This window comes from Lynx rufus, unplaced genomic scaffold (genome assembly GCF_022079265.1).
Source record: "Lynx rufus isolate CCGP_SWC_20201006 ecotype Redwood Valley unplaced genomic scaffold, mLynRuf1.p SCAF_2, whole genome shotgun sequence".
Taxonomy (NCBI): Eukaryota; Metazoa; Chordata; class Mammalia; order Carnivora; family Felidae; genus Lynx; species Lynx rufus.
Window position 1 is genome coordinate 137,376,050 of NW_025814834.1, and position 20,058 is coordinate 137,396,107.

The window sequence follows — 20,058 nt, forward strand, 5'->3', positions numbered from 1 at the left end:
AGTTTAAGCTCCACATTGGGCTTGGGCCCCACACTGGCCATGAAGCCTACTTAGAAAAAAGGGGGGAAAAAAGAAAAAGATAAAAGAAAAATGGATGGGCTGTGTTAGTGTAATGCTTCATCTTTTATTTTAAAGTTTATGTTGAGAGAGAAAGAAAGAGGACAGGGGAGGGGCAGAGGGAGAGGGAGAGAATCCCAAGCAGGCTCTGCACTGTCAGGACAGAGCCCGACATGGGTCTTGATCCTACCAACCAGGAGATCATGACCTGAACTGAAACCAAGGGTCAGATGTTCAACCAGCTGAGCCACCCAGGAGCCCTGAGGTTTCGTCTTTATCTTCACCATTTAATGCTTCATCTCCAAATCCATCTTATGCCCTGCTTATGATCCTGACCCTGCCTTTGCCAGTTGACGCAATGTTAGGTTTGCCAATAGAGGGTGCTGGAGGGCTGCTGCGAGGCAATAGTGCAAGGCACCTCACTCCCATTTTTCAGTTTTCCTTCCTTTTCACTGAACACAGGAGTCAGTGGATTGGTGTGTGGGATAGTACAGCCTCACCTCAGCTGCCTGGACTGACCAGCTTCAGCTTTGTACTCAGGCCCCCTTTGCCCACCTGGCAGCCAATTCCACAGCAGCTCCAGCTTCACCCATAGGTAAAAGACCAGCTCCAGCCTTCTGTATCCTCTGGCCATGCTGGGCCACTTCTATGCACCAACACTGGCCCATGCCCATTGGGAAGGGGCCAGAGATCTGCCGGCCAGATTCTGGCTCATGTTGCCTGAGGCCAGCTGGTATTACGCAGTCCCTCCTTGCAGACTACATCTCTTCCTTTCTGAACCATTAGTTAATTCATTCTTTATTGATCACTTACTAGGTGCCAGGCAGTGTTCTAATAAACACTTGTGTGCAAACAAACAAAAAAACAATGCTTTAGTCACAAGGATGGCAGACCTACAAAAGAATGTGCAGATGTGACAAGTCACTTATGGTAAACTCAGAGCCATGGGAGGGAAGGAATGGGACCATTGGATAGGGTGTTTGTGTTGAAGTGTCTCTGAACTTTGAACCTCCAGATTTCCCAGATCCCAGTCTCCTCCAGGAGAGGAGCTGTCTCCTGCTATAGAACAACTGCCCTTGCAAACAATCCATCTGAGGTTGATGTTTGGCAGGTTTAAGCTTGTCCTCATTAGGATCTGCTTCTTTACCTCTCATTACTTCCACACCAGTAACCAAGATAAGGTCTCATCATAGCCTCAAAAGAGAAATTCAGTTTCTGCTCTGAGAGGAAACAGACTAGTCACTGAAGGACTTGCAAGACCTGAGTAAAATGCACTGGTATGATCCAGGGAAGATGTGTGAGGATGGATTTTGAGAGCGTTAGGTGGAGGGCAGTACAATAAGGCAGAGTAGGAGAGAATTGGCATAGGAATATTCTTCTTCAAATTAGGGTTTAACATCTTGGCAAGAATACTTAGAAATGACATACTGTACACATTCTTATCAAGTTTTAATATTAGGATTCTAACATGTATACAAAAATTGGTCAAACATTAGACTAGATTTATCTTCTTTGAGAACATGTGAGGTCCTCCATCCAGTAGTCTCAGGTCATAATCAGTCATTGCACCATGCAGTTCACACTGAACTGAATGAAAGAAAAGGTAATATTTCAAGAAGAATGAACATGTCAGTTATCATATGCAAAGTGATGAGGACTATCAAGATACTACAAATCTAGTCCCAAAATGTGAGGATGATTATTGTATGCACCTTTGGGATGGATGTGAAGAATTTGAAGTCTCTACCAAATCAACTGGTCCTTAGGAGAAGAATGTCTTAATGCCTTGTTGACTTGGGATATCATGCTTATTTGTTAGAGCTGTAGATGAATAATTCTGTGATGAGGTGTAGTGGCTTCCTATGATCTTTCAATTTTTGTATTAGCAAAATTACCATGTCAGTTAAAAGAACATAGGCTATTTTAAATAACTTTATTCTTAAATTTAACACACTCTTATTAGAAATGCTTTGGTATCAATACAATAAAAATATGCTGGTTTCTCCCCCCACCCCCAACAAATTGTGTCAAGTAACTAGAAAAGTTAAGCGTTTGTTCTCCCTAGCTGTTTTGGAATTTTTCACAAATAATGATTACTGCTTATCCACATGGCTTACTATGGCTATAATTATACTTTTTTTGAGTCTCAGGAAAAAGAAACAAAATATCCAGAAGGGAAGTTGGCAAATGTTTCTTAGGTTCTTCTCCAAAGGATGTTTGGGTAGATGATACACCTCTCAGATAACTTTTTTCCCCAGTTTTGCCATTCTCATCCTTAAAGCTGAAAATTGAAAAAAAAAAAGTTATAAAAAAAGCTTTAGTTTTCACTCTAAATGACCATTTCATAGAATGCAGGAAAGTTTGAAACATACCTCAGATGATTTTATCCAATAATGTGAGCATTGTTTTAGTAGCACAAAAAGATAGTAGAAATAATAAGCTATGGTTAACTTAGGACTGAAACAGGTTCAGAACTAGAAGGAACCTATTTCTATAAAGATTAGAAAAATTAGTAAGGCAAACACAGCATAAGTTGAGTAAATATAGGATTAGTGCACAATTTCACTATTAGCCTTAGATAAATTCCTATATGTCAGTGACTATGTTTTGTCATATTTCTGAGCTATGCACTACTAAAATTAAAAACATGACTTTAATTCATGATTGAGTTATCTTTTAGGTCATCAAAGTTGGTTATCCCAAGGGGCTCCATTCTTGGATATAGAATGACAAAAACAAATTTCTTGTGAGTGAAAAAATGTGAACCACTAATTAAGAGTTGGAATAATTATAAAATTATATCTTTGTCGAGATATGTTATAAGTATACTTTTGGGGCACCTGTGTGGATCAGTTCATTAAGTGTCTGACTTTGGCTTGGGTCATGATCTCATGGTTCAAGAGTTGGAGCCCTGCATTGGGTTCTGCACTGACAATGCGTAGTCCACTTGGGATTCTCTCTCTCTCTGCCTCTCTCTCTGCCCCTCTCCCACTTGGACTCTCTCTCTCAAAATAAACTTAAAAAAAGATATACTTTCAAATTACAGTATACCTTTTGAGCATATTCCATTGCTAATAGTAAATATGAAGTAGAAACCATTTTTTTAAATGTAGATTTAGAATTCACAACACTGCTCTGATGTTCTGGTATCATGTCCTTAATATTTAGGACTTTAAAGTATACTGCCTCAGTCATATTCCAAAAATTGAAAGATGCTTTCAAGGCACTGATCATTATATTCATGTGTAATATGGCCCAAGAGCCAGCTCTTTAACTGATTGCAAGATTTTATTTAATGAAAAAAATATAACAGGGAAGACATGTGTCTCATTTTCCGGTCATATATTAGTTGTCTATTAACAATGAAATGACCCCATCTCTAAGGAGCTCTTTTTTTACAAATATGAGAAGTGATGGGGGATCCAATAATGTAAAAAGACTATGATAATTTTTATTGTTATTCTACTTATATGAAATGTTTTCATTTAAATGAAGTCAAGGAGCATTATTTGCCATGAAACCTTAAGGAGAATGATCATTTCTAGTGTCAGGGTCAAGAATATTTCCTTGAATTTAGGGCTAGCTGAGAGAATTACCTTTGCTCTGTAGCCAAGAGGATGGTCTCTATTGCTGGGAGATGTTGGATGGTCAAGCCTAAGGAGATGCCTATACTTCAACAGCAGGAAGTGAACTGAAGGCAGAAAGCAAGGCTTTATATTTTCTACTCTTGGATTTTATGGACCTCTGCCTTGGCCATACCAAAAAAAGAGAGCAGGGGAAAAGTCCATTTTAAGGGACTTTTTAAAGGTATCTTTTAAGGCAGGGACAAAGTCTTCCTCTTTACAATTACTCCTCAACTTGAGATTCAGTAAATCAGGCACAGCCTTGGTGCTATGGACATTCAGTGAAGTTCTTGAAAGACATCCTGGATGTGCACATCCTCAGGAGTGAGGTAATCCAGTAGCTCACTGTCCCATTTCTTTAGGGGTAAAAAAAAAGAATTCTAGATTGTAACTGTCTGCTATTTTTTTTTGTGGCCTATGGCAAGTAGATGGTGTGAGTTTCAAGTGGATGTGTAGGGCTGGAGCATGTTGACAATAGGAAGGTGTAGCAGGTAAAAAAAATCTGGGCCCTTAGCTCCCCTTTTTATTCCTCCTTTCTGCTCTTTTCTGATCTTTACTTGCTCTCCCCACAGCAATTCAGACATATAGTTTTGGCTGGTTGAACGTGGTGGAAGAGAGCTTGCCTCCTTACACTCAGCATTCCTTGCTTCCTAATGATTGCCACAGGTTGGCAATTTTGACACCAGTAGCATGTGAATCCCTTAGAGCTGAGGTCCCCCACCTCTATCATCCTGAAGTGATGCGGACATATCTAAGAGGGGTGACTAGATCTAGGAGTACAAGAAGAGGTTGGCAAGGACTATCAAAGAAAGCCAGCTGCCTAGTTGGTGGGAATAGTAGAGGAGTCCCAGTAAAAGCGCACTGGGGCCACTCACTGGTGGATGTGTGTGGCATTAAGCTATACTTTAGAACATGACCATTTTATATTTACATTAGCCAATGGACTTTGCTGAGTTTTCTTATCATGACTTCACCCGTTCAAAAGTTTTGACTGAGACATTTGGATCTTCACTTTCTCCCCTCTTTCTTACTCCTTTGTGCTCTTTTCCTAATTCAAAATTGCTCTTAGATAAGGCTCTCAAAACAACATTTACACTAAGAAAAAAGAGACTAATAATTCTTAACTATTAGGCTTTCCAAGAATATTTATATTTAGTAGGTGACCTATTCCATAAGTAAAGGAATTGACTGAAATGATGGATTTTCAAGTATTTCAGTAAGCATTTTTGCAGTTTTAGGGGAGAAGCTCAACCTATGTGGTGTTTGTGAAATTGAATTGCATAGGTGGCTATATATTCTATGTATGGGAATGCCTTCTGGGGGTGAGAGCATATGTCAATATGATGTGCTTTATATATAAAATATATATAGCAGCTCTATATTTAAAAATATAGCAGCTCTATAATCCATGCACTGAATTGGAAAACAGGAATGTAAAACAATATCATGATGGAAGGCAAGGAATTTGGAGCATTCTGTTTATAATAGGCTTTGATTGATAGTACAGAACTTTGTATTGTTACTTTGTCTGGAAAAGGTCTTCCTGTTTTCATTATTTTAGTTCAGTGGCATGATTAGTGTTGTCTGGAAACATTAGTCACTTCCTGTCTTTTTCTGTGGGGTAAATGTGTTGACATGGGTAGGGAAGAAGGAATAGGGGCATTCAGGAGGAGGTGGCTAACATCCAAGTGCAAAAATGGAAGATTTTATAGTAGGGAATGTCACTATTCTTGACCATAATCAATGTGTTCCTTCTCTTCTAAGTCTACTGTGTTGTTCTTTTTTTTTATATTAAAATTTTTTTTAACATTTTTTTATTATTGAGAGATAGACAAACTGTTAGCAGGGGAGGGGCAGAGAGAGAGGGAGACACAGAATCAGAAGCAGGCTCCAGGCTCTGAGCTGTCAGCACAGAGCCCGACATGGGGCTCAAACTCACAAACTGAGAGATCATGACCTGAGCCGAAGTCGGACGCTTAACCACTGAGCCACCCAGGCACCCCTACTGTGTTGTTCTTTTAAAAATGAATTTAATTCACAAAATTTCTTTAGCAAGCAAAACTCATTGTCAAAATGGAAAGGAACTTTTAGTTTTAGCAGGTTTTCATTGTGGGGATGTATCACACAGCTCTGATTTAGAAAGGTAAGTGTACGCTTACCAACAGGTTAGAAATTCTTCAGATAATTAAAATTTCAGTTGGTATGCCTAATTTAACTACTTAAAAGAATGGAAGAGGCCCATTTGCTTGTGTTATTGTCAACCCAAAATTGAGCTTATGGGTTGCAAAAGAACACTTCCTCACTTGTGCAAGTACTACCACACTTCTATAGAATTATCAAGTTCTGTTTGCTGAGTTAGCTGGAGCTTAACATTTATTGCTTTTTAATGAGAATCTTTCCACTAGAAACATTTAAAATTATCATCCCACTAACACATTCAGAACCTATATGTCTGAGTAATTTGACTTAGGTCTTTAGCTAAGGTTAAGTAGAGCTATTATAATTAATTTTGTCAGAATCTTATTTATTTTTTTATAAATGAGAAGTAGAATATGATATTCAAGCGATAACAAGGAATTTAAAATTGATGAGCTGTCACTTTTGTAGAAAAAAGTGTAATTTTCCATTTAATGCTAAAAAAGCTAGATAGCTATAAAACTTTACAGAAACCGAGAAGTGTAAATAGAAAATAGAAAAAAATAGAAAAAAAATTGCTAAGTTAGGGAAGACTATGGAAAGTTAGATGTTATAGATAATGCAAGAGAAATTGGCATTCTGTTTTAAAATGTAGAAAAATTAAAGAAGTAAAGTTAAACTATAAAAGCATAGGGAAATGAGATATAGCAAAGTAATAAAATATCACACTGAATAAAATTTGTTTCTTGTTTTTTCTTGCAAAATTAAGGCAACTTGTTAACTTAAGTAGGAAGTTTAAGTAACAGGCACAAACAAGTAGCTGGCATCAGATTCTGGTGGGAAAAGATATGATATAGATGATTCAGTATATTAGTAATCCAAATACATTCACAAGCAGTACCGTACTATGACAGAAGACAGACTTCAAGTTTCTAAGGTCAATCAATGCAATATCCAAATAAGGCAACAACTGTTTTTTTTTTTTCATTTTATCTTTTGAAGTGACTTAATCAGATCATTATTAATTAAAGAAAAGAAAAAAACCCTTAGTGTGTATTATTCTATGAGGTGGTCAAAAAAAGCTGAAAGCAAGAGGGCTTGTTAACAACACAAAAGGAAGATTGTCACACGATTAAACAGCAGTGGCAAGCCTTGTTATTTTCATTACCTGTTAAGGACGGGTCCTCGGTCCCATCTCCAGCTATCTGAACATCAAGTGGAGAATGTTGAACCGGGTTGCCTAAGCTTTCTTCTTGCTCTTTCCAAGATATGGAATTTTTGTGGGGAGATTTGTGGTTTGTGTTTTCATAGGGATTAATTTCTGATCTCTTTCTAGGAAGTGGTGTTGGTTTGGCAGGCTGGTAAACCTGACTGTAGGGAGCTACAGGATGGTAGGATGGTTTCTCAGCTTCTCCTTCACCCTCCTCCTCCTCATCATCAATCACAACCAGCTCAGCATGGATGATCCCATCATACCCTGTCAGAAGCTTCTTTTCTTCTTCATTGTCTTCTGCCTGCTGGTAGCCCATGAAAATCATTGTCACGGGTTCTGTATCAGCCATGTCAGAGGGCAAGGAATGAACGATATTGTATCTGATATCTTCCTCATCCTCCTGGCAAGCAGGAGAAGAATCCTGGTATTTTGGCTTCCCAGCTATTGCTTCGCTGGGACTCATTCTTGCCTTTGGAGAGGGTGAATATTTGTCCTGCATCACATTTGATTCTTCCCAAGGAGTCATCAGCCTCTTTTGTAGGGTGTCAGGCATCTCCTTGGCCTGTTGAGTCATTGATCGGGGTTGAGGTATCGGTTGAACAGGGCTGATATGATTGAAGCTGTTGTCCTTCTCCTCTGAAAGTCCATTGTCCATAGTGTATACAGATTCATTCATATCATTACCTAGTCCGTTAGCTTTCATCTTTATCCTTTCTTGAAAATTTGGTCCAGGAGTTATCTTCTCCCTCTGTGGAGTTGTAGGCCTGCAAAATGGATTGGCATATACAGGCTCATGATACTCTGTTGGAGATTTAGAGTTTCTCTCTGAGGCTTGTCTTAAAAGTTCCTCTACCTCAACTGGTGCCAGGCCATCGGTGCCATTGTATGCTGCACCATGATTAGAGCTTACTGCATATACTGACTTCTGCCCGTCGTCGTAAACTTTTATTCCTGTACCTTTAAAGTCATCTGATGGGAGAGGTATAGAAGACAGGACTGTACTTTCTCCAGTTTTCAAGTCTTTTTCAACTTTAATTTCCATGGCGTACAAAGCTGTCAGGAGAGAAATTTGATCTTCGATTTAGTTAACTTTTTCTCTTATACAGTAGCCTGCTTTCACAATGTATTTTTATGTTAAGTATACCCTTTGATATTCTTTCATGTGAGATGCTGTTGTCTGTTTTTAAAATTTTTTATTTTATTCATTGATTGTATAAGGTCAATGTAAAGGCCAGCACCGTAATGACCTAGGTTTTTATGTAAGGATGTATGGAATTACTGAAAAAATGGGACTGAAAAGCTGGTTGGAGAAGAGAAGCTGATGATTCCATTGGGAAACCAAAAAATATCCTCTTTGTAACTAATAAATCCAACAAGACAGATCGCACTCTTACATTATCCAATGGGAGGAGTCAGACCTCTTTGTTAGCTAGGAAGAATGGGTTGCACCAGGCATTACAGCAGGTAAAAGGTCTAGCACGGTATATTTTATTAAGTCACATCCTTGCTGTGTGGGCCAGCAGCCTGCTGAAATCATAGAGGAGTGTTCTAAAGTTTTCACAGCAGGGAAGCTGTTTAAATGTAGAACTGGTATTGAAGAGGGAGGAGGAAGGCAAGAATCACATGCTTCTCCTTTTGCCTTCTTTTTGTGTTTCTTTCATTCCAATTTTCAAGTAGGAGGAAAAAAATAGAGCAATATAAGCTGAACTGAAGCAAGTGAACTGGAGAGCACTGTGTGGATGAGCCCTGCTTCAAGGCGCAGGCAAATTCCTCATGACTGGAGTTTTAAGAACTATTAGGAATCTGGGCCCAATTACAATGTGGCAGTGCTTTGGCTTCTGCTCTGGCCTCCCACTTTCCTTTTTGGACCCATCTTGATTTCATACCTCCTCGGTAGCCCGGTGGTTCTTGGCTCCCCCCAGCTACCCAACTAAAACTGCAACCCTCCCCATTCCCACTCTCCATGTCCCCCACCTCTGTTTTATTCTTTAGTATTTTCACAGCCTAATTTGGTATTTTTAATCTATTTACTTAATTTTAGGTCTGTTTTCTCCTTTAGGATGTCAGCTCCAAGAAGGCAGAGATTTTTGCTGTTTTATTCACTACTGTATTCCTAGTGTAAGAACTGAGCTTGCCCTGTAGTATGTGGTCACTAAATATTTGTTGAATATTTAAATGAATGACTGCTACCTGCTTATAGAGTGTAGCTTCCTTTTCTGGTCTGAAATTCAAAGGTTCCCTCTCTGGCCCCATACAAGCCTTCATTTTTTCTGGAGTCTTGGAAGTATTAGTTTTATGAAAACCATTCCACATGGGGGTAAATAATGCCTAACTTTCCCAAGGGATATTTTTACTTTCATAAAGGATCTTAGTAATCTAAGAGATTGCCTACTAGATGGAATATTTGGGGAGAGATATTTTTGAGCAGGGGAGCTTTGCTTTTAAGAGTTTGTCTTTCTCAATCCTTTATCTTCTCTGTCCCTATAACTCCATTATCCCTACCTATGCAAGTGACTCAGATACCTCATGGAACTTTATAAAATGGACTGTTGCTTAACCTGAAGCATCAGATGTAACAGCAGGTTGTTAATATCTGACATTATAAAATCTGAATTTGAGAACCTGCCTTTGGATACAGATTTTTCATGTACCTTTTCTATTCTGTTCATCATCTTCTGTTCCTTCATTTCTTTCCTTCCTTAATCTGGAAGGCACATAGGATTTTGGAAGGTCAGGGATATTAGCATAGATGTCTTCAATTGACTCTGTAAAATTAATATTAATTCAAAATACATTTAGAATATATTTACAATAATGGGAAATGTTTCTGTGGGTTTATTAAAAAATGTAGTTAGACATAGAATAGACTGCTCAAAAACATACCTTCTGATGTTTCTTCCATTTCCACCTTCACAGACTATAAGAAAAAGAGTTCTCCATGATTAAAACAGTTCAGTTTAAAACAGAAATTCTAAGTGTGGATATAGTTTGAAGAATTATATACTGTTTGTAGACTCATTCTGGGAGGGACTCATAGTTTTAAATGTTAATGCTCACCCTTATTATGTCTTCTGTTGTCCTCTCAATTGATTTCAGTTTCTTCAAAATTGCCTCTTCATTGACTGAGATTTGCAGCTCAGCCTTTTCAAGGTCTTGGATCTCCTTCTCAAGTCTGACAACAGAAAGATGCACTTTTTACTGCTTAAGACAGTACAAACGTAGAGTTCCCAAATATGTCTTCTCCATATATAAACTTTCCTTGGAATATTGCATGTAAATATCCAGATACCTTTTAAGAACATAGCATTACACTAACCATCAGATTTAGTACATAGAAGGTACATAACACCTGACTTTGATGTAACAAGCTTCAAGTTAAAACAAACATCTTTTTTTTCCTTAGGTAAACTATTTGAACCTTGCCTCATTTTCTTCTTTGCAATTACAAATGTTATTTCCAAATGAAATAGAGAAATTTCTTTTATAAAGAGACTTAAGTTTGAAGTTGAGCCACAAGGTATGGTTCATCTGTAGTTATTACCTAGGTTACCGATTTTTCTTACCTGAGTCTCCATATTATTTGGAGAAAACATTATAATAATTTTTTTGTAGCTAATCAGCACTTTATAAGATTATAATTATTAGACTTAATTTAATAATCAAAACTATCACTTCCAAAACCCTGTATATCCTAACATTGAAAATGACACTTCATTTTAACTTCACAGTTTCCTAAGAATTGTGACATACTGTAGTGAATAATAGGGTGGAGAGATGAGAAACAGACAAAACTTAGTATGATGGCCTCAGATGCTGCTGTTTATAGAGGCTACATTTTCTGAAAAACAAAAAACAAAACAACAACAATAAAAAAACCCACACATGGCCTAATGAAGTGTAAGGGAACTTATTGGGGCCAAGAGAGAGCCATTTGAAATTGGACTGTTGCAAACATTCTGACCTGGAATCTTGACCAGAGTGCAGCTGCTTGTCAGATTCAAGTTAACATCGGGGTGTGATGTCATGACCTCTTCCTTTATAAAAACATACAGCCACCAGCATTCATGCAGTTAGTAAGGCTGACCCTTGGCTGCCATGGATTACATGTAGTTTCTCAGCCAAATACTCTATGTTGTAAAGTCAGCTGCCTCAGAGGATGGCTGATTAGATAGAGCAGCTAGTCCAGGAGGTGACAGCCATGGGTATTAGCATCTGCTATGATAATTGTCAGTTTTTGGCTTCCTTCTTTAAGATGGTTATGGATTTGGCAGTGCAAAAATATTGTGCTATTGGGGTGCCTGGGTGGCTCAGATGGTTAAGTGTCTGACTTCGGCTCAGGTCATGATCTCATGGTTCATGAGTTTGAGCCCCACGACAGGCTCTGTGCTGACAGCTCAGAGCCTGGAGCCTGCTTTGGATTCTGTGTCTCCCTTTCTCTCTGCCCCTTCCCCCCTCATGTACATGCTTTCTCAAAAAATAAACATTAAAAAAATTTTTAAAAATATTGTGTTATTGTCACACCAATAAAAGCCCAAGGTGTGGTCTGCCTGACCATTCTCCCACTCATTGCTACAGTTTCAAAGTTCTGACTTTCCTGCTGCTGCTGGCCATTGGTAGTTGGCCATTTGTAGCTAAAGAAGTTTTTTCACCTATTATAGAATTCCAAGTAAAATATAGTACTTCGGGTTTCTTAGAAGTTACTGAGGTGTGACTGACATTCTATTAAAATCAGTCTCCATCCATGGTAGCACATCTGTCCATCAGTAGAGTTGTGGGGATATATGTTGGTTGGTAGAATGGAAAGGTCCATACTAAAAGCGATAGATCTGGATTATTCTGTGTCTGCTATTCACTGCTTGTGACAACCAATTCCTTTAAACTCCCTGAAACTCGGTTTTATAACATGTACAATGAGAATATGGTACCTGCCTTAAATTTTATACAGAAATTTGGTGAAGTTAAGAAGAGATGATGTATATGAGCACATTGAATATGGTTGATATCAGATATGTATTATTATGGTATAATTGTTAAAGGTTTTCTACAACACACAGTGTCTCTTTCTCCTTCCATGCCCTGTCTCACGGGATCCTTTATCCAACAGCATGTTAGAGACAGTCTAATGAGGGTCTTTTGAATAGAAAACAAGGATGATTATATCATTGCTGCAAGCAGCTTTTAGACTGCAGGATTCAGCTGTGGAACCGGATGGATCTGGGTTTGAATACTGGTTCATCTTCTAACTTCTTGTGTGACCCTAGACAAGTCACCAGACCTTGCTAAGGCTCATTATCTTCATTCATTTCATTTATTCATTTGTTCATGAAAAATATTTGTTTAGCATCTATTTTGTAGCAGGCACAATCCTAAGTGCTAGGTATATGACAGTAAACCAAACAAATTCCTGGCCCCAAGAAGTTTATATTCTAGTGGGAGGACACCGACAATACACTAATAGAGGAACTGGCAAATTTTTCTATAAAGGGCCAGATAGTTAATTAATTAATTCATTAAAAATTAATTAATTTTAGGCTTTACAGGCCACACATACAATTTCTTTTGCTTATTTATCTTTTTTTCCCTTTTACATCCCTTAAATAATAATAATAATAATAATAATAAACATTCCTAGCTTGTGGCTATATAGAAATAGCCCAGGGCTAAATTTTGTCCTGGGTCATAGTTTGCCAACTCCTGCAAATGTATATACATACATATTTACATATGTATATGTAAATACATATACAACATTTACATATGTATATGTAAATACATATACACACATTTATTTATGAAGAAAAATACTTCCATTAAAAAGTAGGATAAAGTAGGATAAGGACTATAAACATAAGGGTAAAGGGATGAAGAGTGCCTGGGGAAGAGGCACTGTTTGCACAGTGTGGTCAGGGAGGGGCTACTTGACAAAGCGTCATTTGAGCAGAGATATGAAGGAAGTGAGAGAAGGGTACATGAGGGTGGTAGGGGAAGTGCTTTATGGAGAGGTAAGAATAACCACAAAACTCAGGGTAAGAGCACGGGGAATAAGCAGAGTGGTAAGAAATGAAGTCAGAGAGGTGGCAGGTGACTAGATCATATGGGGCCTAATGTATGGTAAGGCCTTTAGGGAACCACAGGGAATACTGAGCAGAAGACAAAACAGGTCATGACCTGAAATTTAAACAATCACATTGGCTGCTGTGTGGAGAATAGGCTGGAGGGGAAAACCACGGAGGTCAGTAGTTGTAACACTTCACAGAAGATGGCTTAATTCAGGGGGGTTGCTGGTAGAAGGGTGAGAGGCGATTAGAATCTGGAAATATTTCGAAGGAAGAGTTGCCAGGATTTGTTGATACATTACATGTGGGGTGTGAGAAAAAGAGAGATGTCAAGGGTGAGTCTGATGTTTGTGAATAATTGGAGAGATGTGAATTTAATTGCTCGGACAGAAATCTGGGAGGGAGAAGAAAGAGAGTGGTGCTGGATGTGGTAACTTCGAGATAGTCAATGGTGACATGGAGAAAACAGACACAAACGTTGGGAGCTCAGAGAAGTCTGGGTTTGAATGTAAATTTGGGAGTTGGTATGTATAGCCATAGGCATGGATAAGATTTCCTAGAAAGTCAGGGCTTCCAAGGACTGAATCCTGGAAAAATTAAACATTTAGAGATCTGGGCAATGTTACTACTTCATAGGGTTTAATAAAGAATTAAAGAAATAGCATGCACTCAGCAAAAGCTAGTTTCCTCCAGTTTCTGCTCCTTTCTATAGCTGGGGCACAGAGATAGATTCTTGATCTGTTTGGCCAATTACATCTCAGGGAATTAGAAATGCACTGGTATTTATAGTTGTTTTCCTCTGTAGAGAGGCCCATGGGTAGTGTAATGCCATATGATTCTCATGGATGTCTTTAGACTAATATGGTAAGAATACAAGGTTGAAAGTCTGCTAACCTCATCAAAGTATCTGCTAATGAATGTTTTTGAAGGTTTTCAAGTCACTGGGTGAAAGATGCATTAATATGAGGTTGCAGTCAAATGACATATCAGGCATGTTTATTAAAACCAAACAGAAACAAACGAACACCCCTTTCTCTTCTTTATCATTTAGTTACAGCCAGCTCTCTGTTACACAGGATAAGAAGGAATCCTTTTGGTGCTAATTACTTAGAATCACAAACCTCTACAGGAGATGCTTAGTGATACAGAGCATTTCCTAAAATTCTCCCTCAAATGCAAAACTCTATATCCTATTTTTATATGTTGATTTGATACTTCTATATATTATTTATGGACAATATAAATAAGATCAAAAGATAAATGTTACACATTTGTTGTTCTAGAAAAGCATTCTGACAGATCAGAATGCCAGTGGAAGTGATGGGAAACCCAGGAAAGAGTAACAGAGCATGGAACTGGCTTTGGCCAGCCTCCCCCTCACAGGGTCGGAACTGAGAGGGGAAAGCATGGTAGCAGTCCGGCAATGGAAGAAGAGGAGGTCTAACAATCTCCACACCAAGGAGGAGGAAATGTGCCTCCTCCCTGGAAAATGTGCCAAGTTTTTGAGGATTGCCTGTTCTTAAGGAACATAAAACAAAAATTGCAACTGGTACGTAGGCACTATTTTTGTATCTCTAGCATGGTGGGTCTCACTGACAGTGATTTCCCCCTGAGGACATCTGGCAATGCTGGAGACATTTTGGTTGTCACAACTTGAGGACTGCTACTGACACCTAGTGGGTGGAGGCCAGAGATGCTGCTAAACATCCTACATGCACAGAACAGTCGCCCAACAAAGACTTATCTGGCCTAAAATGTCAATGGCGCTGAGGTTGGGAAGCCTAAAACAATGCCCAGCTGGTATAGTAGGTACTTGATACATGCTTCATAAGGGATTTTTAAAATATCTGTCTCTCTGATAGTTTTACTTCTTCCTCCTTGTTTCTCTTTTCTCATTTACATAATATGGAATCCAAACTATTATTTGTTGAATAAATTTGATCATCCGTATTTTTATTTAATATTACCATTTGGGTTAACTTCCTTTTCAAATTTCTCTGTATCTATATCTATATTAATTTCTTTTTCTGGCTCAGTGACTCTTCATAGTTAGGAGGATACTCAACTCTTATTTAAAGCTCAGAAAAATTCAGGGCTTAAATTAGGGACTCATATGTAATCCTTTTCCAAAAGCTTTGAGTAGAGAGAAAAATTTAACAAGTATAAGTGAAATATTGGGGAATATTTATGTGTGTGTGTGTATATTGTGTATATATATACACACATATATCTGTACTGTGTGTATATGTATGTATATACATATACATGTATGTGTATACATATTTGTGCATGTGTATGTATATGTATTTGTATGTATATTCATCCATATATACCTGCACATAAACATACATATGTGTATTTATATAAAACTTTAGTTTGGTATATATAAAAATAAAAATATGTATGTAAAGCTATTTTTTTTTACATGGAAAGCTTTTGGCGAGGTCACTAGGGAATAACTTTCTAACCTTCACCTGCTTATCTCTCAGCTGATGGGTTAGAATTTCCATAAGTGCTGCCATGCCCATTTTTACAAGGTATTACCTTTCTGAATGGGAACTGAGCTCCCAGAAATGCTGATTCAGTTTGACGAGAAACAGGCAGCAGAGAAAGAGAAATACCCTTCTTGGTGCCTCCTGGGCTGTTAGGCGGGGCCTGATGGATGAGTTAGCACCTCTCATGATTTCTGAGAGAGGGTGGGCAGGCATCATGTGCCAATTTAGATAAGCAGAGTACATGAAAAAGGATTTGTAATGCTATCCATTATTGGAATCTTTCTTCTCCCTGCCTATTTGCTGGGGAAAAATAGGGTTATTTTCAAGAGCTCCCTATGTGAAAGCAGGTAGCTTTCATTTCATGCACTGTTCTAGTAATAACCTCCCTTAATCATCACGAGATAATGTCCCCAATCCAATTCCAACATGCAATTTTTTGTCTTAGGAAAAGGACAGCACATAAATGCTGGATGCACCAAGAAGGGGTTATTTCAGAAGGCAATTTTTCTGCTGCTAAGTGTCCATTTATCTCTTTCAGTTTTTGGTGGAGTTAACAAGGACTAACAATCTAATGGAGTTTACCACTGGGGCCAAAAAGGCCAGGACTCAGAAGAGTTATGTTCTACCTTCCATCATTTTACTTGCTAGCAATTATAACAACATTTAAAATGTATTGAGTATCTATACCGTATGAGGCATTGGCCTAATTAGTCCTTCCAACAACCCCCGTGAGTACCATTATTAGTTCCATTTGACAGAGAAGCAAGCTGGGCACCTTGATAGCCCCCTGGCCTGGAGGCTTACAGGTAGCTTGTGGCAGGACAGAATTCGAAATCAAATCTCTGCTGACAGACCCTGAGCTGTTAACAACTTTCTAATTAACCACTATGGGAACAAAACTTTAAAAAATGGGTTCTTATGAACCTAGACACAACACTCATTTTGCTCATCAGTATAAAAGGATTTCTTACTTCCTATCATAATAAAGAAACAGAAGATTGAAATCGTAGCTGGGGTTTGGCCACATGTAAAAGTGCTGACCCATGATATACAAAGGTAAATATTTCTGTCCTGGTATTCATTAGGGTAATTTTGTTATACTAGGCATTTTTCTGCTTAGTGGACAAGTCAGTGTGACCAGGATTAAAGTGAAGGTTTTGTCACTTTTTTTTTTTTTTTTTGGTTGTTTGAGTTTGGATTTTGGTAGAGGTTCTTACAACAGTCTCTGTTTCAGAGTCTGGGGTTTCCATAAGCTATAGCCACTTTATAGCCAGCCTTTCTTTGTTTGGGCACAAGACTGTTGTTCAAAGTAATAGAAGTGTTAGGTCTTAAATAAAAGCTGGCTGATGTAATTTGATTATAATACTGTAGTTTGAAGGTAATCACTGATGCTGTGTTTGAAATTAAGTTTATGACTGGCTTTGGCTATACACTCCCAAAGGACTGATGAGCTGTTTGCTGTAATAGGCTGGGAGCCTATTAAAGGCCAGGACTACACCCAGAGATGGCCCAGTGATCATTTCTCTGGGATGGTCTGAATCAGCAGGACTTGGTCCAGGTTGTGCCACCACTGATATACCTCTGAAATTAGTTGATGGAATTGCTAGGACCACCTCACTGACCCCATCCAAGCTAGACAAAGAAGGATTCAGTTTCTTTTTTTTTTTCTTCAATGTTTATTTATTTTTGGGACAGAGAGAGACAGAGCATGAACGGGGGAGGGGCAGAGAGAGAGGGAGACACAGAATCGGAAACAGGCTCCAGGCTCTGAGCCATCAGCCCAGAGCCCGACGCGGGGCTCGAACTCACGGACCGCGAGATCGTGACCTGGCTGAAGTCGGACACTTAACCGACTGCGCCACCCAGGCGCCCCAAGGATTCAGTTTCTTTTGGGACTCACAGGTTCTCAGAATGTGTTCACCTCCAGCAGATGTTGAATTTGGTCTGGAGTGGTGAGCAGTTGTAATCTTTGACTCTTCCCTTAAGTGCAGATTCTCTTTCCTTTTTTTTCCCCACTGAATCTTGGGAAAACAGGAGGTGGCTGGTGGTTTACCTATATTTTGTGAGTTTTTGTGTGAAGGTCTACTTTTTTGTTTTCAGCTCTACCCATGGAAACAAGACAGTGAGCCCATATGAAAGCTAATGTACTTGGCTTACTTATTTAGCCCAACCAAGCTTCAGTTTTCTTCTTTGGTGGATAATAATAGTATTCACAAAAGGTTGTCTTAAGGAGGTAAATAAAATTATTTTTGTAAGCCTCTACCACAGGGTGTGACACAGAGGAGTTACTCAATAATGATTAGTTAGCCCTTTCTCTTCCTACTCTGGTAGGAAAAGGAGGGCCATCTATGACAACTCCAATAAAAAAGAAAACCTACCAGGTCTATTTGGAGATTTGTTCTTCAACTTTGATATCAATGATTTTGGAGCGAGTGTGGGTGTGAATATAGCTTTAGGGACACACCTGTCCTTTAAAAATACAGGTCTAGACAAGAAACCAAAATAGTACTCCAGGATTATTAGAATTTTCATAATATTTATGGGAATGGTGTCTAATTAACAAATGTTATCTATTTTGTAAATGAAATCTCCTCACCCCAATCTATTTCTCTTGTTCTTTTTAGTAATAGAAGTCCTTGAGTCTTATGTGTCTCGCCAGCTACGGACTACATTTCCCAGTCTCCTTTGCATTTAAATGGTGTCATGTGACTAAATTCTGGCTAATAGGATAGTAGCAGAAGTGACATCTGCAATTTTCAGGTCATAACTTTAAAATAGAACTGTTTGGCTTCCACTTATCCTCCCCTTCCTACACTGGAATGCAGATGTTGTGGCAGTGAGCTGTCTTTGACCATCCTACCAGAAGCATCACTTAGGGAGCAGCAAAGCAAGACAGAAAGAAACAGGGAGGGTCTCTCGATCATCTCATGGGATGTTGCTTCTCTCTCTCCCTTGAATGTCTCCTAGCTAGGATTGTTATGGGTGTGAGAGAAATGAATGTTCTAATCTTGTTTAAGCCACTGCGGTTATAGAATCTTTTAAAGCATCAAAATCAGTATGCTAATTATTGCATCACCTTATGGGGATGAACCTTTGCATAACCAACTTTATGAGATTTTTTTTCTTTGATTTGCAAAATTACTCATTGTTACCTTGCATTTCAGGTAGTTAGCCAGTAAAAATAGAAAAATAGATCATCTTTGCATCTAGTGATTGAAGAAGTTACATGTTTCTAAATCATCTACCAAATCTGACATGGTTTATATTGATGTTAGCTAGTTAATGCTCAATGGCTAAGGTTTACAATGATAAAAGAAAGATCTTTTATTTTTTAACTATGACTGATTAAAATGAATAGCTTTGGAACTCTAACAGATACTATTAAGTATATGTAGTTCATGACTTTAATTAGGTAATCTTGACTGCAGTGTGTTGGTCATATGTAATGGGCAGATAAGTTATTATTGATGGATCAGAGGTTAAAGATATTTTATCTTTATAGATACTTTGCTTTATGATAATATCAAACTCTATTTTGTCATAAAATTGAGAATATGCAGTCTAGTAGAAGGTGGGTTGATTTTTGTGTTTTATTTTTAAAACTAGGGGTCTGATAAATTTCATCAAACATTTAACACACCTTTTTTAAGCACTTAACACATGTCAGGCACATTTTATTCACCAAACTGAAATAAAACTATATAATAAAAAAAGATGAAGAATACTTCTACGCACAGACATAGGACATGAATTGCCTTACAATCAGCCTTGCCAACAGGCATGTGTATAATAAGGAAGATCTAACCCACTAGTGCAAACAATCACATGCTGTGGGTAAGCATGCCAGAGAATTAAAGGGCATTTGGCATACAACAAACACTCAGTTTGGCCTAAGCCAGATCTATTGCCTCTAATCCTGAGCATTTAAGAACAGGAGGAACAATGCGACACAGCAGCTTCAAGATAACAAGAAGCAGAGAGCTAGCCCAGCAGTGACATTGAAACAAGTGTCACTTGGCTCTGATAATTGGGAACAGAGCAGATGTTTAGAAAAGCTGAATAATTTATAGTTACATGCGAGCAGCTTTTGCATGGGTGAATCTCATCTCCTAATATAACTCTGTAAATATTAATAATTATATTATGGGCAGATGATACTATCATGAGTTGAAACTGCCATGTAGGCAGATAATGTTAGAAGATAATCATTTAGTAGAAAAGCAAATGCTCTTCATCAGAACAATATTTTGTAAATTAAGGCTTTCATTTTCCATGAAAAATAAGAAGCCAAACTGGTTTTCAGAGAATCAGCCCCTTTCATGGGCAGGTTACAAACAAGGTTTTCAAATGAATGCAAATAAATGCACGGTCTGGAGGTTGGTGTGGTATGGTAGACTGGTTAGTTATGGGCTTCTTGAGTGCTCTGGTAGGACAGAAGCTGGGTGTGTGGTTTTTAATTAGAGCCTGTAGAGAGCCTT

General features: G+C 38.3%; 1 protein-coding gene across 1 annotated transcript in view; it reads right to left on the minus strand.

Moving 5' to 3' along the window:
• Positions 1-2,038: 2,038 nt before the first annotated feature.
• Positions 2,039-20,058, minus strand: part of PALMD (palmdelphin) — a 31,976-nt gene continuing 13,956 nt past the window's right edge. The window contains exons 3-7 of the mRNA XM_047085113.1: positions 10,087-10,201; positions 9,913-9,946; positions 9,681-9,794; positions 6,985-8,082; positions 2,039-2,338 (exon numbers count right to left, since the gene is read on the minus strand). Coding sequence (XP_046941069.1) covers positions 2,295-2,338; positions 6,985-8,082; positions 9,681-9,794; positions 9,913-9,946; positions 10,087-10,201 — 1,405 coding nt within the window. The 3' untranslated portion in view covers positions 2,039-2,294. The remainder of the gene's footprint in view (positions 2,339-6,984; positions 8,083-9,680; positions 9,795-9,912; positions 9,947-10,086; positions 10,202-20,058) is intronic.